The sequence below is a fragment of the Oreochromis niloticus genome, linkage group LG15 (genome assembly GCF_001858045.2).
Source record: "Oreochromis niloticus isolate F11D_XX linkage group LG15, O_niloticus_UMD_NMBU, whole genome shotgun sequence".
NCBI lineage: Eukaryota > Metazoa > Chordata > Actinopteri > Cichliformes > Cichlidae > Oreochromis > Oreochromis niloticus.
Window position 1 is genome coordinate 20,245,878 of NC_031980.2, and position 26,974 is coordinate 20,272,851.

Here is a 26,974-nt window from a genome sequence, read left to right on the forward strand (position 1 = left end):
ATATTTTTTGTAATATTTTTGAAAGTTGAAAGTCCTCTGGTGTTTGGGTAATCAGATCCCAGCAAACTATGGCACCAATGAATGTGGACAATGTGGGTAATGTCAGTAATGTGTTAGTGTTATTTATGGGGTTTAATTATTTAAATTATTATTTAATAAATCTAACTTGGGAAAAAATTATTGCAAACAGCCTAGCCTCAAATTCTACTTTATTTTAATGTAATTTTCCTAACCTCAAATTCAGCTAAAATTTGCTTTTAAATTCCTATGCAATAGTCTATTTGTACTTTTATTTTTATTTTTTTAATACCAAATATGATAAAAACGTTAACTCATTACAGTTGTTTTGCTGTAGACACATTTGGCTTCGGCAGGACTCATGACATCTGTTTTTGAACCACAAAATATTCCTGAATCTCGTTGTAACACTTGTATTTTATTTTGAAAATCTCTAGCGGAAACGTGAAACCTCAGTTCGTCAAACTTACCGTCGCGGCCTGCTGCCCGACTTCCACGCGGCTGGCGGCGCGTGTGGAACACATTGGTCTGATCGTCCCGTCCGAACAAACTCTAAACTGTCGACCTAAACATATTTCCTTTGTTTTGGTGTTCCCGGATTGAAATTGGATTCTTTTCAACACTCAAAGGTTTGTTTTTGGCCACCAGATCTCATGTTTATTCGTGTTTTTTGAAGTATTTTGTGACTCAGTCTCATCTACATCTCTTGCTTCCGCGCGGCACAAGGTTCACGTGGAGACTGGGGCTCGTCACAAATCCATCAGTTATCGGTATCTGCAGTTAGCTTCAGCTGTAATCACTACAAAAAATGGCAAAGATGGCAACCTTGATTTTGGAGGACGGGACGACGTTCAGAGGCCGCCAATTTGGTGCAAGCATGTCGGTATCCGGAGAAGTTGGTACGTGTTTTATACTGTTTTAATTCACCTCAGACTCTCAGTTTATTATTGTGCATAATCCACCTGTGTATAATATAACTCAGCATGGGCATGGTTAAACATTTGCTTTGGTAGATTGTGTAATCTGGATGTGTAATGTTGTTTGCTCCTTTGTGCCAAGACGCTCATGGTTCAGAGCTGTAAAGCGCCAAGTTCTCGTAACGTTTTCCCCTCAGTGCCAAACTCCATTGAAAAAGAGTGGAATTTAGTCACGCCACCACAGCCAGCGCGTCCACCTTCAGCGCCCACCTGTGTGTATTTTGGCAGGCAGATGTGACTAGGAAACTGCTTGCTGTGTCGTAATAGACATGCCGAATTAAAGATAAGATAATAGTGATTTTGGAACAGGTCAGATTTTGACATTCGATATGCGTGACTGCAGAGATGAGTAACGCAACGTTAAAATGATTAAAAAAAATTCAAGCGTAGACTGGACGGAGGACGTATACCCGGGTGGAATGCGACTGTATTCCACCCAGGTGTTATAATCCCTTCGTAAGTTTATTACAGAAACACAAGTAGATAGAACACAATAAAATAATCGACTATAGAGATCGAAAAACACATTGCGTTCTCAATAAACAGTCATCAATGTAGAGTTCATGAGTTCATGTTAATCAAATGGGAAATACTGGTAATTATTGCACTTTCTAGTCTGAGTGATCGCTCAGATTACAAGAGACTCCACATTTATCTGTATTTTCCAACAGCAACGACTGAAATAGTTTTAATATCAGTTAATGTGGGATGTCTTAATAATGAGACTGTATATTATGAACTAAAAGAAAAAACTGGATATCTGAGATACAGCACGTGAGATACAAATATATAATTGTACTAAATATGAGAGAATCATAATTATCTGATAACAAGTCATCCAAGTCCTAATCATAAGAGTTTAATTGTTATTGAAAGTGCATCAGTGTGCATTTAAAAAAAAAGAAGAACTCTGTTGGATTCATAGACACTGCCTTTGTTTTTGTTTTGTTTTTCTCAAACATGAAACCATAATTAAGTCTTAATATATTACATTTCTGACCTGTATCTAGTGTAGTGGTTTATACATTCACCTAACAAGTAAAAAATTCCTGGTTTTATCCCAGGAAGAAACAAAGAGTCCTTTTGGGGCTTGGCATTTGGAGTAAAAATCTGCCCAATGAAAACACAAAAGCAACCTCCTGTGGTTACTGCTTGTGAATAATGGAGCAGCAGAAAGTACCTTTTGGTTCTTGCTAATATGATTATTCTCTGACTCTTTAAAGAAAAAAACCTAATTATTATTAACTGTCTGGCAGATTTAAGCTCTCGTAGTTGATACGATGTACTCAAGAATGTTTTGTGTGTTTAGTGTTTCAGACGGGGATGGTGGGATACCCCCGAGGCTCTTACTGATCCATCCTACCGCTGCCAGCTGCTGACCCTCACTTACCCTCTGGTTGGCAACTACGGTGTGCCAAAGGATGAAAAGGGAGAGTTTGGGCTGAGCAAGGTAAGCGGTTATTTAAAATCCAGGTCAAAGTTCATTTGCAAACTTATTAACATATTTAAAGTGGAAAAGCTAATTAGGATTTTTCTTGTGTGGGACAGAGTTTTATCTGAATGAAAGAAGTCTTAACACTGATAAAACACACTGTCTTATCTGTTGTTGTCTTGCTCAGTGGTTTGAGTCATACAAGATCCACGCTGCTGCTTTGATTATTGGAGAACTGTCTGAAAGTCCCAGTCACTGGAGTTCAGCCAAGTCACTGGACCAGTGGCTCAAAGAGCAAGGCATTCCTGGATTACAAGGTCAGAACCCCAGAATAAAAATGGGCATAAATTAATTAGAAAACTGCTCAGCATCTGTAATAAATATTAATGCATAAAATAATCAGATGCAAACTTTTCAATTTGAATGCTACAAATTGTTTCCATTTTCTTCAGGTGTTGACACCCGCTGCTTGACCAAAAAGATCAGAGAGAAGGGGACCATGTTGGGGAAGCTGATAGTGGATGGGACTCCTGAGGAAAGTATTCCCTTCGATAATCCCGACAAGAGGAACCTGGTCCAAGAGGTCTCCATGAAGGTAACCCACCAGGAGTTTTGTTACAGTCCCATCGAAGCTCTGCCAGCTCTCGAGTGCTAATGGAGGCCGTTATTTATGTTACTGATAAACTAGAAACTTTTGTGAAGGTTTTTTTTGTGGCAATTAAAGCTCTAAAACATAAGAAAAGTTTAGTGCCCACACTCCAGCTCAAGTAAGAGGTTTTGAACTAAATAAATTAAAAAGCTAGATTGTCTGTAGTTGTCTCAAAACATATTGTTTAACAGGTAGCTTGCTGCTTGTTTTGTGCCTGTCAGATATTTAGATGTTTCCCTGTTTGGTTGTCTCCAGGAGCCAAACGTGTTCAATCCTAGCGGCAGCTTTCGTATCACAGTGGTGGACTGTGGCATCAAGTACAACCAGATCCGCTGCCTGGCTCAGAGAGGAGCCCGCGTTACTGTAGTGCCCTGGAACCACCCGCTGGACACCGCCGGTCAGTAACACGCGCTATGTCGGGGATTTTTTTCAGTGGAACTTATACCACTTTTATCAGTGGTTACATAAATGATTGTTTCTCATTTTTTTCCAGATTTTGATGGTTTGTTCGTCAGTAATGGTCCCGGGGATCCCCAGCTCTGTGAGGCCACCATCAACAACGTAAGGAAGGTGGTCTCTGTGGACCAACCAAAGCCAGTTTTTGGCATCTGTCTCGGACACCAGCTGCTCTCTCTGGTCATCGGAGCCAAGACCTACAAGATGAAGTGAGTACCTCAAACTCAACACTTAACACACCTCTTTCTCTTTGTAATAAATTAGAAACCCCTATCGCAGGCTTGTTAGCCAATGCTTGCTAGTGTTGTTGGCTGGAGCTGAACTAAAAAGCAAGTGATTTAAAAGCACAAGAAAAAAATATCATGAGCAACAACAACAACAAAAAGATCCAGAGTGAAATTTTTGTGAAGGTGGATGGTGTAACTTTTTATTTGAATTTGTTTAAGTTACCTTTGCTCCATATTTTTGCTCCGGCCCCACAGCTGCACTGTTGTGAGAACCACTGCACTTCACTGTAACCCTTTGAACTGTGTTTCAAAGATGAATCAATTGGTCACAAGCTGAATTTCATGACCTTTGGTGGAAAGGGTGAGCACACGTGAAGGAAGAACTCGCTGTATATTCTAGTGCAGATGTGGACCTATCTTAAAGTTGTGAAATAGAACATTAAGTTTGGCAGTAAATGCTGTCTCGCTGTCCTCATATTTTGCAAGCCTTCTTGGCAAGATCATTGTGTTCCTGTCGCTGACATTCCTGACTCATACAAGTGTTAATAACGCCTTCAGACTGTTTCTAAGATTACGCAACACACATTAGCCAGTCGGTTGAACGCACCTTTTAAAGGTTGAGCTGTAAAAAGTTGAGTGAATCTGTAGTGATGCGTTCACCGATGTCTGTCTTTTGCTGAGCCCTCTGGTCACTGAGGGCACCCTCTACTCTCTCTAGATACACAGGTTTTCACACTCTCACAATTTCTTTGTGAAATGCAGATTTTTGCTGTCCTCAGCAGTCTGGCGTCTCCCTTATGATCACTGGAGGGTTGGATTGAGCTTCGTTGTTATGAAAAAGGCTGAATAAACACGTCTGCCAAATTCTGTAGCCATATCTATTATGGGAGACTTCGCCGATGGCAGCTTTATCAGGCTGAGTCTGAAGGTCAGAGTGGGCAGCATGTGTTCCTCCTGTGTCCTGCTGAAATGTGGCCTGCATCCCATCAGATTACAGGTTGTTCATGGAGATTCTTTCTGAAAGACTACAAGTGCACAAGTGGTCCTAAAATGTGCTTTGTCTGTACCTGGATGAACAATCTAAAGCCCCATTTGGAACTAGCTGGATTATATTGGTGCTTAAATTCATGTTAGGATTAAGTCCTTTTAGAAGTCTTACCACTCAGTCAGAATCACTGGTCACTTAATTAAGTGTGTAATCCAGAGTAGTGGGGCAGCACGGTAGCCCCGAGTTCAGCTCCACCATTTGGCCTTCCTCTTTAGAGTTCGCATGTTCCGGGTACTTGGCTAAGGTTAACTGGTGATTCTACAATGCCCATAGGTGTGAATGGTTGTCTGTCTCTATGTGTTAGCCCTGTGACAGACTGTCCTATAGTGACTGGCACAGGCTCCAGCCCCCCACAACCCTGATAAAGATAAACAGAAGAGGATGGATGGATGGAGTGTGCTGACAAACTCTGAGGGAGAGGCAGGACAGTCACCGTCTTTGGCATTTCCCCGTAGATTTCTTTTCAGGAATCACTGAATGCCAAGCCTTTCCTTATAGTGGCTTCTGGTTTAGGTTTTAAATAATTTTAAAATGAATTTTTGTTTTTATAAAAGATATTTGTTGTGCGCGATGTTACTATGGAGAAGATTGTCAAGAATTTAATTTATGGAGATTAATACAAGAAAATCAGACTAATGCTGATTACCTCTGCCAGTGAAGTCACTGGATCCAGAAAGATGTCTGGATGTGGATTAATTTCTGATATTTTCTCATAAAAATCAAATCAAGAAAAAACTTGATGACTTTTTCGAGTACTCCTGCTAACTAACAGTAAACCTGAACAAACTGTATAACCTGTATAACCTCTTTGGCTAAATTAATTAAAGCTTCTGCTGTAATAATGCCTCATTAGAGGGCTCCCTGGTTAAGCTAAATGTATAATTATACATTTTGTTAATCATGGAAAATGTCTTTTATTAATCTTTTAATTAATGTTTTAATTAGTGTGTTATTTTCTCTTGTTTCTCAGGTATGGTAACCGTGGACACAACCAACCGTGCATCCATAATGGGACAGAGCGCTGCTTCATCACCAGTCAGAATCACGGCTTCGCTGTCGACCCTGATACTTTACCCAAAGACTGGGACGTGCTCTTCACAAATGCTAATGACCACACCAACGAGGGCATCGTACACAACACAAAGCCTCTGTTCAGGTAACAGTCTGTGAAAGATGGAGTCCAGTGGTGATTCACTCTAGACGTAACTGGCTCTGGTGGCTTAAACGTCTCTGTACTGTCAGAAAAAACCCAATTAAATGATTTGTGATCCCTTTCATCCAGTGTTCAGTTCCACCCAGAGCACATGGCTGGGCCTACAGATCTGGTCAGCCTGTTTGATGTCTTCATAGAAACGGTGAAAGACCATAAAGAGGGCAACACCGGAAAATCTGGTATTCCAATTTAACTTTCATTTTTTATCATCTTAAATGTTGTGGTGCATATTAATTTATTTTTAAATTACTTTTGTATGTACTTTTGTAGTTTTCAGTAGTAATTGGTATTTAATAGTAGTAATGTAACTATGCCTGTGAAGGAGAGAAACCCTTGTAAATCTGGCTTGTGTAATGACTAATTAGTAGCAATTTGTATGTGATATTTTTCCAGTGAAGCAGCGTCTGATGGACCACCTCACTTTCACTGGTTCCCCAAAGGCTGAAGGGCATGTCAGACCCAAGAAAGTCCTCATCCTAGGCTCAGGTGGACTGTCCATCGGCCAGGCCGGAGAGTTTGATTACTCCGGCTCGCAGGTCTGTGAAACAGGAGCCTTTTGGTCTTATTTTGGGCTGTTTGTAAAGCAGTGGGTTAATTCAGGATTTAAAGAAGAACACTTGAGCGCAGAGGACTTTTTTCTGTGCTCCTGCTGATGTTACTCTGCTCTGTTTTCCAGGCTATTAAGGCTCTGAAGGAAGAGAATATCCAGACTGTGTTGATCAATCCCAACATTGCCACTGTCCAGACCTCCAAAGATCTGGCTGACAAAGTCTACTTTCTGCCGATTACAGCAGAGTACGTCACTCAGGTATGGATTCTCTCTGTTGCAACTCTGTGACTGATGAAAGAAGAGAAACTGTGGACACAGTGAAGTTTGTAGGTCAACTGTTTTTTGTTTGTTTGTTGTTTTTTTTCTGATCAGTCATTATTGACCCCAGATTGTGTTTGTCTAAAAGACTGAGGGGTCTCACATTAATCTCAACCCACCAAAGAACACAGAGCAGTTCTGTACAGGTGTGTTTGTAGCTTTGGTGACTGTTGAAGGTAGTTCAGTCTTCTTTTGTGTCTGTATTGTAGGAACTGGGACAGTGGGTTCTAGGACAACATTTTATTTTTATTTCTTTACTGTGGATACGAAAAACTTTTACGTGGTCCATCACATTGTTTGGTTGAACACTTGAATGCAGCACTAGCATTTAAAAAGCAAAGGCAAAACATGAGCTTTGTGTTACAGCCCTTAAATCCACGGCTCCAAGGAACTCAACATGTAAGATAAAGGGTGGTGCTGGTGGACTAGAGAGAGCTAGTTGCTCCACTCTGGTTTTTATATAGATGCAATTTAGTGACAACAGCCAGTAATTAAAGAACGCAAGAAATAATAGTGCAGATTAATAATGAGAATGAAAGGACAAATATTCCCTCAGATTTTTACCTTCTTTGCCCAGTTCCTATTTTATTTAATGTAGTTTATGTTATTATTTTTATTTATTTTTAAGTTTCAGTGTTCATAATACATTGCTGTACAAATGTGCTGTACAAATGTGCTGGCTCAAAGATCTAAAAATCCCTGCTCAGCTTTCTACCTGGCATCCATCATACGGCAGTATAGAGTGGAAACGAAGAGGCTAAAAGGCTAAAACATAAAAAATAAAAGATCACTTAAGCTGCTTTTAGTTCAGTTGCAGAGTTCAAAATGTCTTGGACGGGATGACATTCCCAGTGTGAAATCCACAGAGCTGTTTGTCTCATTTTCATGTGTTGTGAGTGCTTCGTGTCATTCTATCTTGTTGTTACAGGTGATAAAAAATGAGCGCCCGGACGGCGTCCTGCTGACTTTTGGAGGTCAGACTGCTCTGAACTGCGGTGTAGAGCTGACCAAGCTGGGCATCCTGGAGAAGTATAAGGTGCAGGTTCTGGGAACTCCTGTTTCCTCCATTGAGATGACCGAAGACAGGAAAATCTTTGTGGAGAAAATGGAAGAGATCAATGAGCATGTAGCTCCCAGTGAAGCAGCTCTGTCGGTGGAACAGGTGAGGAGACATGTTCGCTTATAAATTAATAGCTTCTGGTTTGTTTTTTTGCCCCAGTGAAGTCTAAATTTATCTGATTAACTCTGCTGTAGGCGGTGGCGGCTGCTGAGCGTCTTGGCTACCCCGTCTTGGTTCGTTCAGCGTTCGCTCTCGGAGGCCTCGGCTCCGGTTTTGCCAACAACAGAGAGGAGCTGACCTCTCTGGTAACGGCAGCATTCGCTCACACCTCTCAGGTACTGGTGGACAAATCCCTGAAAGGCTGGAAGGAGATTGAGTACGAGGTGGTCCGGGATGCCTATGACAACTGTGTGACTGTGAGTAAAATGAGACCAGAGAACAAACAGTTTATACTCACTAATAAAAACTGAGGGTAATTTAAAATGACTGTTGTTTCCTCTTGTTTAGGTGTGTAATATGGAGAACATCGACCCCCTGGGTATCCACACTGGGGAATCCATTGTAGTGGCTCCCAGTCAGACGCTTAACGACCGCGAGTACAACATGCTGAGAAACACGGCCATTAAAGTCATCAGACATCTTGGCATCGTGGGAGAGTGTAACATCCAGTACGCTCTTAACCCCGAATCTGAACAGGTAAGCATACATGTGAAGACCTGGGTGATGAAAAGCACAAATAGGACTATTTTCTGTTATGCTTTTCCTTATTATAAAGCCAGGGAAATGCAGTAATGTACAGAAAGAACAGAAAGTGTAGGTATATACAAATAAGCATGGGTGGTAACATGACTTTAAGTATATACAGTTTATATACAGGGGTGCACATAAGTGGTCCGCAGGTGCGCATTCGCTGTCAAAATAAAAGATGCGCACCAGATAAGAAGTTTTTGTCCGCTACAGTGGGATTTTCACGGCATATTCTGCACCACGTCTCTGTGCATTCATCATGTGTTTGAAGCCAGCTCACCTCCTGTAACCACTTTTCCGAGAACACGCGCTTCTTTTGCGGTTCGGACTCCTTCTGCCATTTCTTTGGAGGTGGAGGAACACCAGAGTAATTGCTTAAAGGAGCTCGCTTCTTCGACATCTTTAAGAGTTCTAAACAAATATCTGTCCTCCTCCAGAAAATCTTATGTACGCAAACGCGCGTTGCAACGCAATCAAATCTGAAGAAACAGCTTAAATTTACTATTTTTGCTCCAAAACAAGGCTGTAAAAGTCTTTCCTCTGTAAATTATAGTTCAATTAGTTTTAAAAGAAAATTGTTTTAGGTATCAATGTGACCGTGTTGAGTAAATTCATTCCATACAAACCAGGAATAGATTTGTGTGAATAGGCTTTATGTATTAGTACAGGCCTTTAAACAGGTCTTGTGTGCATGGGGAGCTGGTATTCCTGTTCCTGGTCTAATTCCCATAACATCTCTGATTGAATTGTATCTTCTATGTATAATGTGTTGCAGTACTACATCATTGAGGTGAATGCCCGCTTGTCACGGAGCTCCGCTCTGGCCAGTAAAGCGACTGGTTATCCTTTGGCCTACGTAGCAGCTAAACTTGGTCTGGGGATCCCGCTGCCGCTGCTCAAGTACGTCTCTCAGCTTAAGGATGGCAGATAATGAACTACCAGGGGTTTCTCTGCTTTTAAAGAATTATGACATCCAACAAAGATGTTCCAGCCTTCTGCCAAACTGAACTTTTTTTTAAGTGGGGTTTAATGTATTCAAGCTTAAAATCAATTTTTGTATATTAAATGACCAAAAAACAATTGTGATGCATCGATGCCTGTAAAGTCAGGCAGCACAGACTCTTTGCCTTCACTGCATGTGGACCTGTTGTGCTTACCTGCATAGTCACCCCCACAGTGTCACACAGAGCCAGGAAACATCTAGCTAGTAAATCATTACACTTAAAGACATCTGATCATTGAAATTCAATCATTTTTGGGTATAAATGTGTTCACAATTTTTCATCAGCAGAGAAATTTGGAAATGTTGGTGACAAGATAATATTCATCACCTGCACAGCTGGCAGTTTGGTTAATTTGAAGTTATTGTTTTGACAAAAATTGCTTTGAGCAGTTTTTTTTACATTTTACTAATAAAAGTTTTTTTTGCGTTTGTATTTTTGTCCAGAAACTCAGTCACAAACTCGACGACGGCAAACTTTGAGCCGAGTTTGGACTACTGTGTGGTGAAGGTGCCTCGCTGGGATCTCAGCAAGTTCCTCAGGGTTTCGACCAAGATAGGCAGCTCCATGAAGAGTGTTGGTAAGAGGCAAACACGAGCTGGGAACAAAAAAATGTAGTAACAAATTGTAAATAGGTAGTAGATTTAGTACTGTTAGTGTTTTTAAAATGTTTGGGAAACAAAGTTTGGTCTCGGTAAAGCTAACAATAAATTCAGATGGTCATTTTTTTGCATCTACTGTGTTTTATTTATTTCTTTGTTCTTATTTCTTTATTTTTTCTGCACTGCTATCACAGCAGATTTCTGATGAGGGCATTAAAGTTTTACTCTACTGCTTTATTTCACAGAGTTTGATCATAAAGTTAATCTTTACCTGTGCAGACAGAGAAGCCAGTAAGTCAGGTGCTTATTATGGATGTTGTGCTAAGTGCTTGAACCTTTTCCTCAACAGGGGAGGTGATGGCTATTGGTCGTAGCTTTGAGGAAGCCTTCCAGAAAGCTCTGAGGATGGTGGATGAGAACTGTGTTGGCTTCGACCACACCATCAAGCCTGTCTCTGAAAAGGTAACCTCCCAAAGCTGAAGTCCAGGTTAAATGGTTGTACTGGTTAAAAAATACCTTGCTGCTGCACGACCTGTTCACTGCACAATGTCAGCAAATACTTTATCCCAAGTTGAAAGATTTTTAACCATTTTCAGCCAACCATGCAATGATTTGCTTCATATTTGGTCAGAACACAACATTAGTGCACTACCCGATAGGTAACCACCTTGCTTTTGTTATGCAATGCCATCGGCTTTTAAGGATGAGTAACGGTGCAGCACATTAAAGCATGTAAATCTGTTTTACTAGACCTCTATCAGGATGGTGACTCTATAAATGATTGTGATAAGGACATTTTAAAAGGTCAAAACTATATTGTTCTGTCTTAACTGGACCAACAGATGGTGCCAGTTCTCCCCTGAGCTATCTACTATTGTAATGCTTCCTGCTTCTGGGTTTTTTGAGGAATGTTTCATTGCATGCTGTTAGTCATGTTCTGCTACTGTGTATGTGGCTGATTTATTTGTATTTATTTATTTTGAGAAAATAAGCCCAAATATCTGAGCTGATGCTCATGGCTGGCAAATAACTAGCAGCACGTCACTTCACAGTTGTTGTGCTTCCTCTGATTACCAGGAGTTGCAGACTCCCACAGATAAGCGTATCTTTGTGCTGGCGGCAGCGTTCAAAGCTGGCTACACTGTGGAAAAGCTGTATGAGCTGACCAAAATCGACCGCTGGTTCCTGCACAAGATGAAGAACATCGCCGACCACGAGCTGCTGCTGGAGACCTACAATCAGGTAAGGCCCATAAGACACAACATGAAAAAACTAAGAGCTGTTCAAAATGGATTAAATGCTGGATTAATTTTCTTCCGTCCAGGATGAGAGCACCATGCCTCCAGAGGTGATGCTTAAGGCCAAGCAGCTGGGCTTCTCAGACAAGCAGATAGCACTGGCTGTACAGAGGTGGGTAGGAAAGGAAATAATCACTGTCTTATTTTAACTTAATGGTAACTTTCTCTTTGATTAGTGTATTATCAGTATGAAATTTTACTTTATATAAAGTGCTATTAAAGAATCCAAACTTCCTTAGTTTGTCCTCTATCACTAAATCCACGTTTCCCTCTCACAGCACAGAGCTGGCCGTCAGAAAGCTGCGTCACGATTGGTCCATCCTGCCAGTGGTGAAGCAGATTGACACAGTGGCGGCTGAATGGCCGGCTTACACAAACTACCTGTACCTGACCTACCACGGCACAGAGGACGACCTGAGCTTCAACGATCAGCACGTCATGGTGATCGGCTCGGGCGTGTACCGCATCGGCAGCAGCGTGGAGTTTGATTGGTGCGCTGTTGGGTGCATCACAGAGCTCAGGAAGGTAAGGTCTACATGAGATTTTCATCCTGGAGACTCTCTTTGTGACTGAGTTAATCTTTTACCTCACTGAAATTGAACCCAGGGAGCAGGAAGAACCGCCTCCATGTCTCAGTTCATTTCCTTTACTAAACTACTTTCTTTAGCGTGAGAGTATTAATTTACTTATTTATGAAAAAACATACAAGTTTAGATCTTTTTTTGTCATTTATTGTGATGCTTATTACATGTATTATTACACCCCAGAGCCAATAATCCAATGTTACTAAATAAGCATCAAACCATTTGCAGATGGGCTATAAGACCATCATGGTGAACTACAACCCCGAGACAGTCAGCACAGACTACGACATGTGTGACCGGCTCTACTTCGACGAGATCTCCTTTGAGGTAAGTTTTAGCTAATACTTGAAACTGTGATTGTGATGAATGTGACTTGATTCAAGTCTCACATTTTGGGTGAAACTAGCCTCTGGGCTCTTTGTTGCAAGTCATCCCCTCAAACTTTCTAACACTCTCGCTGTAGTAAAGGCAGTAAAGACCAGAAGTAAATCAGTAAAATAAGAATATCATAGCTGTATCCTTCCTTTATGTTTCAATCAAATTGGAAGAATGATCCTACACAGCTGGCAGATGAGTCAGTCACATTTATAAGTATCTTCCTTGAGCTCCAGAATGTTTATTGTTATGTTTATCATTTTATGTCATTTTCATAGTCTCTGCAGTTTAAATTATTTCCTTTCAGGCATTAAGATAATTAACAGGGATTCGACAAGCACCCTGTGGTTGTATCATGTCTACTTTATTGGCTGAAAGCTGTCTTTTCCACACCTGTTATTAATTTCCTTGTACACGTATTAATCTGCAGTGTTTTGTGGTTAGAGATGAGTATTTCTATGTGTCTTTCAGGTGGTGATGGACATCTATGAAAGGGAAAACCCAGAGGGAGTGATCCTCTCTATGGGAGGCCAGCTTCCCAACAACATTGCCATGTCGTTGCACCGCCAGCAGTGCCACATCTTGGGGACTTCGCCCGAGTTCATCGACAGCGCTGAGAACCGGTTCAAGTTCTCCCGAATGCTGGACACCATCGGCATCAGCCAGCCGCAGTGGAAGGAGCTCTCAGACACTGAGGTACAGCAGACTGACGATAAGCTAGTTTTATGTCACTGATGTCTCGGCCTGTAAAGTTAAAGATGTTTAACCCTCAAATGTTGCATTAATATGCTAGTAAATTATATTTACTGTTATTTACTATTGTACATATAACACTAAGAAAAATAGTTGCAAAGCCAGCGTTCGATGATGTTTACGTTTCTTTTTCGCTCTAGTCTGCTGTGAAGTTTTGCGAGACGGTCGGTTATCCCTGCCTCGTTCGCCCCTCGTATGTTCTGAGCGGAGCGGCCATGAACGTCGCCTACAGCGATAGCGACCTCGAGAAATACCTGAGTAACGCTGTAGCAGTGTCCAAGGAACACCCTGTGGTCATCTCTAAATTCATTCAGGAGGCTAAGGTAGTTAAAGACACGATAATTACAGCAGAATTATTGCCAAATATGATCAAGTTGAGTTGAGGCTGTACTGTTTATAAATTTCGCAGGAGATAGACGTGGACGCTGTGGCATGTGACGGTGTAGTGATGGGCATTGCGATTTCTGAACACGTGGAGAATGCTGGAGTTCACTCTGGTGACGCCACCTTGGTGACACCGCCTCAGGACCTCAATCAGAAAACCATAGAGAGGATCATGCAGATCGTTCACGCCATCGGTCAGGAGCTGCAAGTCACCGGGCCATTTAACCTGCAGTTAATTGCAAAGGTAAGAAGTACATGGAAATACTGATAAATGCTGTTTTTGAGGACGTGAATTTAAGTTGTTACCCACTTCAGGTAATACACAGAGTCAGATTTAGAGAGACTACTACTTCTACTTCTACTACTACTACTACTTCTTCTTCTTCTGCTTCTTCTTCTTCTGCTTCTTCTTCTTCTGCTTCTTCTTCTTCTGCTTCTTCTTCTTCTTCTGCTTCTTCTTCTTCTTCTGCTTCTTCTTCTGCTTCTGCTTCTGCTTCTGCTTCTTCTTCTGCTTCTGCTTCTTCTTCTGCTTCTGCTTCTTCTTCTGCTTCTGCTTCTGCTTCCTCTGCTTCTGCTTCCTCTGCTTCTGCTTCCTCTGCTTCTGCTTCTGCTTCTTCTGCTTCTGCTTCTTCTTCTTCTGCTTCTTCTGCTTCTTCTTCTGCTGCTTCTTCTTCTGCTTCTTCTTCTGCTTCTTCTTCTTCTTCTGCTTCTGCTTCTGCTTCTTCTTCTGCTTCTTCTTCTTCTTCTTCTGCTTCTTCTTCTTCTGCTTCTTCTTCTTCTGCTTCTTCTTCTGCTTCTGCTTCTTCTTCTGCTTCTGCTTCTGCTTCTGCTTCTTCTGCTTCTTCTGCTTCTGCTTCTTCTGCTTCTGCTTCTTCTGCTGCTTCTGCTTCTTCTGCTTCTTCTTCTTCTTCTGCTTCTTCTTCTTCTTCTGCTTCTTCTGCTTCTTCTTCTTCTTCTGCTTCTTCTTCTGCTTCTGCTTCTTCTGCTTCTTCTTCTTCTTCTGCTTCTGCTTCTGCTGCTGCTTCTTCTTCTTCTTCTGCTTCTTCTTCTTCTTCTGCTTCTGCTTCTGTTGGCTGGACCTCTTCAGAACTATGATGCCTAAATAAAAAAAAAACACTTACTTTATATGGAGAAAAGTTATTTGACAGAATCTTGAAAATGAGTCTTCCACTATAGAGTAAAATTTGAAAATATTGCATGTACTTAAGCGCTACATGGATTTTTTTTTTTCATTAGGTGACCTCATTATCGTGCTCCTGAACCTTTGAAAAAGGCTGCTGGGTTCATTTAAAACACAAAAAAACAATGCGTTAGCGCGAGTACCAAGGACACCAGGAAAGCGAAGATTAATGCAGTGTTAGTTTTTGACAGAAGCTGAGCTTGGTGTCAGACTTTCATATAAGGGTTATGTCATCTTCATGCAGAGCAAGCAAACTAACAAGCTCTATGAAAAATAGGAGTAAATGTGATGCTTTTGCTGTAGAACTGGGAAAACAAGCTACAATGTTTCTTCCCTTTAACAGCCACCACAAATGGCATTGTTTGTCAGTTACTTTAAGGTGTTTTACATTGTAAAGTACAGAACCTGAAGGTCCTGATCAAGTTATGAAAATTAAGCTGTGTCAATTATGCAAAGGACAGTTATGTCTTTTATCAGCACTGCTCAGAATATTTATTCACCGCTGTGATGGTGCTGTGTGTGTGTTCTCAGGATGACCAGCTCAAAGTGATCGAGTGCAACGTCCGAGTTTCTCGCTCCTTCCCCTTTGTGTCCAAGACACTGGGAGTGGACTTGGTGGCTCTGGCTACCCAGTACATTATGGGGGAGGACGTGGAGCCAGTGGGCCTGATGAAAGGGAAAGGGATTGTGGGCGTCAAGGTAAGTAGTGTGAAAGCAATCATAAACATTTCCCTTCATGTTAAATCACTTTTGTCTTTTTCATCTCACTGACCATCACGGATTCCTTCGAACCAAATGTCCTCCAGGTCCCTCAGTTTTCTTTCTCTCGGCTGGCCGGAGCTGATGTGGTGCTCGGGGTGGAGATGACCAGCACCGGAGAAGTAGCCTGTTTTGGGGAGAACCGGTACGAGGCTTACCTCAAAGCCATGCTCTCCACAGGCTTCAAGATCCCCAAGAAGAACATCCTGCTCTCCATCGGCAGCTATAAGGTACTTAAAGGTTTTGACTGACAAAAACACAACAGATGGGGATCCAGATGTGAACAGTGAGTTCAGCTCATAAGTGATGCAGCCGGTAGTAGGAATGATGCATTTCAGTGGCACATTAAAGTCTAGTCACAACTGTTGGTTATGTTTGGCAGATGTTTTTGTGGTTGATCAGTCACATGGGAATAAACAACAGATTTTATGCATCTGCTACATGATGGTGCTCTTCTAACGAGAAAATGAACAATTTCAAGCAACAAACCTTGATTATTTGTTTTTGCAGCAGCTGTTGATGATTCCACCACATTCAGCTGATAACTGTAAATATTATCACCATGAGACCAGATGCAGTTAAACTCGATCAAAACCATCTCAGTAACATAAATGGAATAAAAATCATCCAAACACATTTTTTCTGCTGTGTTGAAATAATATGATCTGTTTGCACTGAATATAGAATATTGCACTGGTTCGATCCCCAGCTCTGTCTGTCCTTGGGCAAGACACTTCACCGGCCCCTCTGGTGATGGCCAGAGGGGCCGATGGCGCAATGGCCCAGGGCAGCTGTGGCTACAACTGTAGCTTGCCTCCACCAGTGTGTGAATGTGAGAGGAATTGTAAAGCGCTCTGAGGGTCTCGAAAAGCGCTATATAAATGGAATCCATTATTATTATTAAGTCATAAATGGTCAAAATCAAGGATTAGTCCTCTGAAAGTGGGGTAGACTGTTGTAGAGTTTAATAAAACAGTGAACAGTAACTTCTGTTACATGGTATGACATACATTGAATCTAAAGGTCAACCAGCACCAACCAGTATTAAAAGGCAGGTTTTGTAGGCCGGGGCCTTTCTGTGTTTCCCCCAGTGGCTGGTTGGGTTCTTGTCAGGTACTTCGACTTCCTCCCGCCGTCCAAAGATATGAATGCTGGGTTAAAAAAACAGCAAATAGAACTGTATGAAAAGACCATCAGTGCCAGATAAGATCAGCTGAAATTGAAACTCTCTGTTTACCACAATAGATTTAAGAAGTTTAAGAGTGATCTGATTTTCAGGAGCATCTACAGAGTGTTCCGGTTGTGTGAAACATAGTAAACGAAATAGATTTTTCCAGCTTTCAGTACTGATGTTATGATTTTATTGTTTATCCAAACTATTTGCATTGATTTGTTTTTGCAGAACAAGAGTGAGCTGCTGCCCACCGTGCAGGCCCTGGAGTCTTTGGGATATGACCTGTATGCCAGTATGGGCACGGCTGACTTCTACACAGAGCATGGAGTCAAGGTAATTCTTTTAACACAGGCTTCATTTTTTTTGGAGTAACAAACTTTATTTAAATCAAAATCGAGTTATTTTGCAGTGGCATATCTGTGACTGACTCATGAATATGGTCGTGTTTACGTATATTTGTTTTTAAATGCTTTAATCCTGATAACCCATCTTTATCATTCCTCTTGAATTACACATTAAACCAAAGATTCCAGATGAGCCGCACTTAGACATGGATACAATGTAACTGTAAAAAATGTTTTATTTTGCTCGAGGTTTTGAAAAACAGCATAAATTTATTTAGAAATTTCATTGTTCATAATTGTGGCATTCACTTAAGTACTTTAATAACACTCTATTTTAAGTATTAATCTATGACAGGATAGAAACTTTAAGACTCTTTAAGATATTGTCTTTAAGTTTCTTTTGTCTCCTTGTACAGGTGACTGCAATCGATTGGCCGTTTGAGGAGTACGACAGCGATGAATGCGCCACCAAAGAGAAGCAGCGCAGCATCATGAACTACCTGGAGGAGAACCACTTCGACCTTGTCATTAACCTCTCCATGAGGAACAGCGGAGGTCGAAGGCTCTCCTCCTTTGTCACCAAAGGCTACAGGACCAGGCGTATGGCTATCGACTACTCCGTCCCCCTCATCATCGATATCAAGTGCACCAAGCTCTTTGTTCAGGTACGCGATCTGTTTTTTGGGGAGGAATTGTTTGTTTTTTGTTTTGTTAGGGGTTTTTTTTGTGTGATATGGTTCTATGGGAACATGAATAATAAAGGGTGACTCATTTGCAGGCTCTTCGTCAGATTGGAAGGACTCCACCAGTGAAAACTCATATTGACAGCATGGCATCCCAGACACTCGTCCGTCTGCCGGGTGAGTGGTCGTAAACAGCAAAAACAACACTAAATTTATTGTAGGAATTTTGTAGAGCTCTGATCGTTTTGGATAAGACAGAAATAAATGAATAGAAACCCCTTTTGAATCCTTTTCAGAGTTATTCCCTCTGACTGTGGCCGCAGGTCCAAGTTGTCATCTTTGATGTTTGTTTCTGAAACAGGAATTCTTGAGTCTTTAAAGCAAAGTTGTTCAAAACCTGAGTTCCTTTAAACAGTAAATACTTCATCTTACTAAAAGCTGTACTAATTAGTTGCACTAATAGTACAAATTTTCATTTTAAACTGAAAAAAATAAATTCAGACGGTACAGTTTTTGTCTACATATTTGAACTCGAACTATGTAGACAAACTAGTACAAAGATACTGGGTGAAGTATTTTGGTTTTTGATTGAATCACAGGTCTGATCGATGTCCACGTTCACCTACGGGAGCCTGGCGCCACCTATAAGGAGGACTTCTCCTCAGGCACAGCAGCTGCTCTGGCAGGAGGAGTGACCCTGGTGTGTGCGATGCCCAACACTTCCCCCGCCATCATTGATGCTAATAATCTGGCTCTGGTGCAGAAGGTAAACCCACGTTTTTTAATCTGTTGGCTGCTCCTGTTTGTTAATGCAGAAATGTTAAGATTTTAGTTGGCAGTGACCAGAATGGACAAGATTAGAAATGAGTACTTCAGTATTCAGTAAAATTTTTAAGCGATATGACATTGACTCCTGTTATGTTGTGCCACCAGTTAGCCAAAGCAGGCAGCCGCTGCGACTACGCCCTGTATGTGGGCGCTGCCACGGACAATGCTGCTCTCCTGCCGCCCATCGCCAGCCAGACCGCCGGTCTGAAGATGTACCTGAATGACACGTACTCCACCCTCAAGATGGACAACGTCTCCCTGTGGATGGAGGTAGGCTGAATCAATGGCTGGATTTTAAGTGTTGCTGGAAGGTCATTAGAGATGCTTCAGCCTAACCATGTGCATCTGTTTAAAGCACTTTGAGAAATGGCCCAAGCAGATGCCCATCGTGGCTCACGCTGAGAAGCAGACGGTGGCGGCGATCCTCATGGTGGCCCAGCTGTACCAGCGACCAGTCCACATCTGCCACGTGGCCAAGAAAGAGGAGGTAAAGAGCTGTTTCCTATTGTTGTTAATTTTATGCAACTTTTACTTTATTAAACAATTTTATTGGATTATTGAGGTATTTTACTTTTAATTAGTCTGTTTTATTATCGATTGCTTCAGCCGTTAAAGTGCATCTTATCTTAATTTTTTTTATTCTTTCCTACAGTTTTAATACTTTTTAATGGTTTTCAGATCCTGATAATCCGAGCTGCGAAGCAGAAGGGCATCCAGGTCACATGCGAGGTCGCCCCTCACCACCTCTTCCTGTGCGAGGATAATGTGGCGCAGATCGGCGACGGTCGAGCGCAGGTTCGACCCATGCTGGGAACACGCGAGGACATGGAGGCACTCTGGGAAAATCTGGACATTATCGACTGCTTTGCTACAGACCACGGTTAGAGAGCATTCGTTTTCTGTCACCAGGCCGACTTGTCTTCGACCGTCCTGAACTGTAGGGTTGTTGTGTTTTGTTTTGTTAGCTCCTCACTCTGTAGACGAGAAGAACAGTGAGCGTCCTCCTCCTGGTTACCCCGGTCTGGAAACCATGCTGCCTCTGCTGCTCACCGCCGTCAGTGATGGACGTCTGACTCTGGATGATATTATCAGACGTCTTTATGACAATCCACGCAAGATCTTCAACCTGCCCGTTCAGGAAAACACCTACGTGGAGGTACACAGACAAACACGCACAATTATAGGGAATTCATTTTAAGGAGACATTATTTTTATGCAGTTAACAGCTTATCCATACTCTGACGAAATATGTTCCTATGTATTTATCAATTACGTGTCTTTCAGGTGGACCTGGAGCAGGAGTGGGTTATTCCTCAGGCCATGCAGTTCACTAAGTCTAAGTGGACTCCTTTTGAAGGTATGAAGGTGAAAGGTAAAGTTCGCCGCGTGGTCCTGCGAGGAGAGGTGGCCTACATCGACGGCCAGGTCAGCATTCATGCATTTTGCTTTTGAACAAGAAAACAAAGAGAATAAATGTAGTTGATCTAATAAAGTACGTGTCCTGTCTCCTTCAGGTGCTCGTGCCTCCAGGTTACGGTGAGGATGTGAAGACTTGGCCCACTTCTTCCACCCATCCTCCAGAACCTGTCAAAGATACTCCAATGGTAATAAAAGTGAATGTGGTAATGATGCAGCTGCCATTCATGCTTTATGTTGTAAGATAAAGGCCCTACATTAATATTACATCAAATTGGTGTTTTGGCCACTGCCATGATTATTTTTAGAGCCAGAATTGACCAAATTTAACAAGAGAGTGAAGTTATCTGCCAACACTAACATGCTTGGTTAGCAGCTGTAGCCATGAAGAAAGTGCACACAGCAGCAGATATCTGCTAGTTGATGCTAAGTAACAGTAACTGAAAGAAAACATGAGAATTTCATTCAACACATTGAATAAAAAAACTTCTTAGATGTAATTTGTTTAAAATGCTGTAAAAGGCACAGCAAACACAATCGAGAGGTTCAGATCAGTGATTAAAGTTGGTGTTTCTTCCATGCCTGAAATGTCTGGTAGGAGGCAAACAGCAGGCATCTACTTGTTCCTTTTGAAATGTGGAGGAATAGCAGCTCCTCACTTTATTTCTAAGAAAGAGGTCTGAGACGCCACCGTTTGGAGGAAGCTCTTTTCCGGTGCTTATATCCCCGGTCTTCTGTCTTATGATATGAACGTAGATGACATCTAAAGAGTTCACAGAATTTGGTGAACGCACAGCTAACAGAGTTTAATTACAAACGTAAGATGAAAACATTTAAAGCCTGTACTTAGAACTGTTTCGAGTGTTTATCGAACTCCTCTATGTGGGTATTATTTCATGTGTTTCATGTACATTAATTCTGCTCCATCAGACTCCTGAGCGTCGGCGTCCAACTCCACCCCGGGATGGAGTGCGGACTCGAGCTGCGAGCCCACGACGCATTGGTGGAGAAAGCCGCTACCTGCTGCCGCCCCGCGTCCACCGTGCCTCTGATCCTGGACTGCCACCAGGTATTACAGCTCCCATAGTGCTTTGAGTTTCTAACAGTGTATTATAAGCCTTCCAGCCTGCCTGGCCTTTGTACCTGGGATTTTTTTTAAAGCTTTCTTTAGGCAAAAGGTATCAATAAGTTAAAACGGGGTTGAAAAATGAAGCAGATGTTATCTTATCATATCATTTCACATGTTCAGCTGTTATGTCCATTAATCAAGTATGGCAGAACTGTTCATTGCCGTATAAAAACAAGGTTAATTAAAGTTGTTTGATGTTCTCCTGCTGATTCTCAGCGAAACATCTTTGCTGTATTCCAGTCATTGATACACTGCGACTCTTATCCCCACAGAGATGGTCATGCTCCCACCAGCCGCTGCTGTTGACGGTTACAGCCATCCTCCCCCACTGTCCAGGCTGCTGTCCCCACAGTCCGGGTCAGGACAGGTGCCTCCTGGTCAGGTGTCACACCTGCAGATGTCTCCTCTGCTTCACCCACTGGTGGGACAGCACATCTTGTCTGTCAGACAGTTCAGCAAAGAGCAGGTACGCCGAAGAAGATAGCACACACTCTGGGAATGCTGACAGGCATAAACAAGATCTCGGGTGTGAGAAAAAGCTTATTTTTGTGTCTTTCGTTTGTTTCAGATCTCACACCTGTTCAATGTTGCTCACTCTTTACGTTTGATGGTTCAGAAGGAACGAAGCCTGGAAATACTCAAGGTATCTCGTAAACGTGCCTCATGTTACTGCACTATTCACTAATTTCAGTTATATTCTGTTACGATGGTGGATGTTCATATCAAACATGACCAAAGTTATAGAATGATGAGGTACCTTAAAGTAATCCCTCATTCCTCATGCCTTCCTGTTCAGGGTAAAGTAATGGCCTCCATGTTCTATGAGGTCAGCACTCGCACCAGCAGTTCCTTCGCAGCGGCCATGCAGCGTTTGGGCGGCTCCGTCGTCCATTTCAGCGAGGCCACTTCCTCCTCGCAGAAGGGAGAATCGCTGGCGGACTCTGTCCAGACCATGAGCTGCTACACTGACGTCCTCGTGCTGCGTCACCCAACACCTGGAGCTGTAGAGGTGGATTTTAGATGGATAGATTTTTTAAAATAAAACTTGTCTTTACATAACAGAAAATAAACACTAATTGGTCATAAAAGTAACTGCAGCAGCATCCTGTTGTGTTTTTTGATGCTTGCTTAGTTTGAAGATGAGTTTTTAATATTTTATGCACGTGACTCCTCCTCAGAGCGCGTCCCGTCATTGCCGTAAGCCGGTGATCAATGCTGGCGATGGTGTCGGGGAGCATCCCACTCAGGCCCTGTTGGACGTCTTCACCATCAGAGAGGAGCTGGGAACGGTCAACGGCATGACGGTGAGCGACATGATTCATTTTTAATTTAATCTTCAGCCAGATTAAAACTTGACATGAAAACATGTTAAAACTGTGGCGTCTGTCAGATAACGATGGTTGGAGATCTGAAACATGGCCGCACGGTTCATTCCCTCGCCAAACTGCTGACCCAGTACCGCATCACCCTGCGCTACGTGGCTCCCAAAAACCTCCACATGCCAGCAGAGATCATCAGCTACGTAGCCTCAAAGGGCATCAAACAGGTGAGGACTAAATATGGTTACACAGCAAAGAGCAGTGTTCACAAATATATATGAAAACCTGCTAATTTAAAAAAAATAAATGTTGGTTTGCAGGAGGAGTTTGACAGCATCGAGGAGGCTCTGCCTGACACCGACGTCCTCTACATGACGAGGATCCAGAAGGAGAGGTTTGCATCTGAGGAGGAATACAAAGCCGTAAGTTTCATTTCACTGACGGGTTTTATTTTGTGACACAGATACTGACATATCCTCACAGCACATCTGTAGTTAGGCCTGATGCTTCCTGCCTCATGCTGGCCTGGTAATCGGTTTTGATATCGTTCAGTTGGTCTCATGGTGACATTTTCCCTAATCCACTATTCTGGACTGCTAACTCCAGTGGTGGTGAAGCTGGAGTTTGTCTGCATTTGGAGTTCATCTTTAGTGGAAAGCAGCTGATTTGTTCAGTTATTCATCACAAAGTTCTTTCCAAATGAAATATTTCTAGAGGCAAAACTATTGTATAGAATTGTCTTAAAACAAGAGGATATGCTGTGAAAGAAGGCGTTCCCTCACCCCTCTACAGATGTGTGGGGAAATATGGAAGTGGAAGCCTTTAGCTAAGCATTCATAGGTGCAGACACAACCAATCAGCTCAGGTCTCATGTGACTGGATGATCCCGAAGTATTAGTAGTAAAATAAGATTAGAGTATTTTTGATCTTTAACTGTGACTCTGTTGTTTCTCTCAGTGTTTTGATCAGTTTGTCCTCACTCCTCACATCATGACTGGAGCCAAACAGAAGATGGTAGTGATGCACCCGCTGCCCAGAGTCAATGAAATCAGGTCAGACACACTCAGTCAAATATCTGACAACAATATCAGTTCCAGCTGTGTTGTTTAAATGTTGCTTGAGCCCTTAAATGGACTTCAAAAATGTCATGTTTTGTGTACAATGTCTAATTTCAGTATGATTTCTTTTAACTAACTTAAATTTAACACACTTAAATTTGAACTGAATTTTATTTGTAGTCCATTTTAAACCCACCTTAGATTATTTGCTATTGTCTTGATTAAGTGGACTAATGATCTGTTTCTCTTTGTTGTTTCTCTCTCAGTGTGGAGGTGGACACAGACCCGAGGGCGGCATATTTCCGTCAGGCGGAGAATGGCATGTACATCCGAATGGCCCTGCTGGCCACCGTACTGGGCCGATAACTCAGTGTGCTGCTTCTTTGTCCTACAAACTGTCAGAGAAACAAATGTTAGACACAGTATCTTTTCTGAAATCTATACATTTCTCATTTCCTGCCCCGAGGGGTGCAAGTAGGTTTAAATACTAGATTTAATACGGAGTCAAAGTTTATAAAATGCTGCTGTAACACGGAACTTTTTTTTCTCCAGTCACACAAATGTTTACTTGTTTTCTTTCCTGCTGTATTTCAAGATTCCTTTATTTTTACATGTCTTAAAACCATTAACATAATTAACATATAGAACCAGAATCTGTCTTGTTTGAAATGAGATGATCAGTGTTTGTGCATCGATGAGCCAAATCGAGGAGAAAAGGGAAGAAACAGGAAGTGGTTGTTACTGTCAATATATATATTTTTTTTATATATATTTTTGGTATCTGAGTAAAATTTGCAGCTGCTGCATCTGACTAATTGTTTAAAGGGACCAATGAGGATGTCAAAGGGGATAAATCCTGAATGTGCACATTTTTACATTTAGACCAATTTACTGGACCTGCTTCATCAGATGTTAGTTTGGGTTGGCACAGTGCTCTGAAAACCAGCGATGGTGGTTCACAGCTCGAGGTTTTTATAAAGAAAATTTCAAAATACAGAGAAAAAAATGTTTTTACCACATCTAACAATCCGATTGTTTGCTTGTTTTTCATGAACAAAAGCAAAACTAATAAAACTCTAACATATTTCTAGTTTATCTGAAAACTTTCATCATTCCAGCTCTACATGGGTATAACGGTACGATACGACTTACTGCACACGTTTGTATCATGATTTCAGTCTGTTTCAGAGTTGTGACACCTTTGTTGTATGAAATGTTTGTTTCCTGTTCCCCTTTTTTGTTTTCAAATGTGTTGCATTAGCTGAAAGTGGAAACGCACAAACATCCTCAGAGCACAGTCTTTGATGATTTTGGGGTAATCTCCGTAACTGTCAGTAATTTCTTACACTGCTAGTGTTGACATAAACTTTTTTTTTTAAATTTTTTTTTATCAAAATCCAAACGGATGTTTGTAAAGTGTTGAACAACTTCTGTGTCATGTGGAGAAATAAATGATAAAAAAGGACGTTTTTCTTTGTGGTTGATTACATTTATTAAATTATTTCAGAATTTTTAGTAACATAAGTATTTAATGGCTTGTTTGAATGTTGTTGTTGTAGTTACGGATGATTGGTCGTCTGTCATCCTGACTCAGTACTGGCAAAGGTCATGTCTAAATTGGCCACTTAATTAAGAACAAGTTTCTCACTATATAAATTATTTTAATACTACAAAGCTCATTTAACAGCTCAAGGATCCACAAAGGTTTACAGCTTCAGTATTTTATAGTTACAGTAATGGAAATTGAAAATTGACCATTGATTTGACAATGAGTTTTGCAACTAAACTGATCTAGCTTCAGGATGCATCTAAAATGCATTCAGGCTGGCTGTGTGGTGTTGTGGAAATTGTGAATAAACTACAAACACCTGGTGAGTGTCTTTTTGAGGTGGGTTTAATTACATGTTGCAATACGGAGAGAAACGCTCCGGTCAAACGCCAAACAGGTCTCTAATGATGGCCGCCGCCCTGATCTCTTATATACACACACCGATAAAAACGTTACACAACACATCACGTGAGTCTATACCAGGGGTCTGCAACCTTTTACACCCAAAGAGCCATTTGGACCTGGTTTCCACGCAAAAGAAAACACTGGGAGCCGCAAATACTTTTTGACATCTAAAATGAAGATAACACTGTATATATTGTTTTTTATCTTCATGCTTTGTGTGAACAACTAAGGTGTGCTGCTTATGAAATCCATGAAGTGCAACAGAGAAAATTAAATTATATTTATGTAATCAACACATTTTGAACTCTTAAAGAAATATAACAAAAGGAAAGACACCAACCTGAACTAAAATGATCCATGTAGCAAACAAAAACTGTTATCAGCCGCCACCCTTATATCGCCTTTGGGCTGTTGGAGCCTTGACCTGACTCTTAAAAAATAATTGGAAAAAAGCACTATGCTGCTGAAAAATGGATATTTGCAAAATTCTGCCTAAATATGTATTTTACCTGGTTAATGCGTGCGGCGGGGCGTGGTTTGCAGCGCCGCTGCAGGGGAGGCGGACGCACCTGAGCGACACCCGCAATCACGCCTCGCTGCCTTTACGTCTGCGCTATCTGTGCTGTTGTGTCGTTGGTGGTGTATGTCGGGCTGTGAGCTGAAAAGCTACAGCCGGCTGTATGCGTACAGCAACCGTGTGTGAAAAGTGCTCAATAAAGAGATGCTCAAAAGCATGCTCATGGAAACATCGTTGGGTCTGCCGTGATTTGTTTACAATGGGACTTCTGCTCCTGAACCTGTGCGCACAGAGTCCGCAAATCGGGGCTATACGAAGTCAGTTTACGCAGGACTGTGAGCTGTCATCTGTGAGGCGTGAACGGTGTTTGTCTTTAACATAGTTCACGGTGGAGAACAGCTGCTGACATAATGTGGATCCGAAGATCCATAATTGGCCTACCTGGGATTGAAAGTCTCGATAAATGCACGGCGTTTCGGCGGGTATACTGGCTTCCGCGAGTGTGACTCCTATTTTGAGTGATGAAAAAATAATAGAATATAATTTTATATTTATATTTTTATATTTCAATATCACAATAATCTTCCATTTTAGAACTACGAGTTAAAAAGAACTAACATAAATAAAATACACTTCAGCTAAATACTTTTAATTTATTTGCCCAAACCAGGCGGAGCCGCAGTATAAGGACTAAAGAGCCGCATGCGGCTCCGGAGCCGCAGGTTGCCGACCCCTGGTCTATACCTTCAGTTCAGCTTGTTGTGGAAAACTTTCCCTTCAAAGAATTACAACCCTGCTGTCACCTCCCTGCCTCCCACAGACAAACCCCAGGCCCCCACTACCTCTCTGTCCAACACCCCCGCAAACACTGTGCCTGGATCTCTCTGACCTACACACAGTGACCTCACTGTGTGTGTGGAA

The 26,974-nt window shown here is 41.8% G+C and overlaps 2 protein-coding genes across 2 annotated transcripts in view; one reads left to right on the plus strand and one right to left on the minus strand.

Moving 5' to 3' along the window:
• The window catches only part of ift172 (intraflagellar transport 172), a 56,354-nt gene extending 55,747 nt beyond the window's left edge, over nucleotides 1–607 (minus strand). Inside the window, exon 1 of the mRNA XM_025898767.1 lies at nucleotides 489–607. Coding sequence (XP_025754552.1) covers nucleotides 489–542 — 54 coding nt within the window. The 5' untranslated portion in view covers nucleotides 543–607. The remainder of the gene's footprint in view (nucleotides 1–488) is intronic.
• cad (carbamoyl-phosphate synthetase 2, aspartate transcarbamylase, and dihydroorotase) lies at nucleotides 510–25,058 on the plus strand. The gene is given in 46 exon segments (XM_005461515.4): nucleotides 510–647; nucleotides 745–917; nucleotides 2,305–2,330; nucleotides 2,332–2,445; nucleotides 2,615–2,744; nucleotides 2,880–3,022; nucleotides 3,332–3,473; nucleotides 3,570–3,741; nucleotides 5,778–5,963; nucleotides 6,090–6,199; nucleotides 6,414–6,556; nucleotides 6,697–6,828; nucleotides 7,817–8,050; nucleotides 8,143–8,364; nucleotides 8,456–8,644; nucleotides 9,471–9,595; nucleotides 10,143–10,276; nucleotides 10,648–10,760; nucleotides 11,376–11,540; nucleotides 11,623–11,708; nucleotides 11,875–12,121; nucleotides 12,409–12,507; nucleotides 13,027–13,251; nucleotides 13,449–13,631; nucleotides 13,718–13,936; nucleotides 15,404–15,571; nucleotides 15,679–15,861; nucleotides 17,034–17,138; nucleotides 17,566–17,814; nucleotides 17,928–18,009; nucleotides 18,432–18,598; nucleotides 18,766–18,930; nucleotides 19,016–19,147; nucleotides 19,339–19,540; nucleotides 19,626–19,816; nucleotides 19,945–20,085; nucleotides 20,175–20,264; nucleotides 21,007–21,145; nucleotides 21,478–21,671; nucleotides 21,774–21,848; nucleotides 22,002–22,214; nucleotides 22,384–22,509; nucleotides 22,596–22,751; nucleotides 22,845–22,946; nucleotides 23,482–23,576; nucleotides 23,849–25,058. Coding segments are annotated over 45 exon segments (6,705 nt in total). The 5' UTR covers nucleotides 510–647; nucleotides 745–826; the 3' UTR covers nucleotides 23,949–25,058.
• Nucleotides 25,059–26,974: the final 1,916 nt, after the last annotated feature.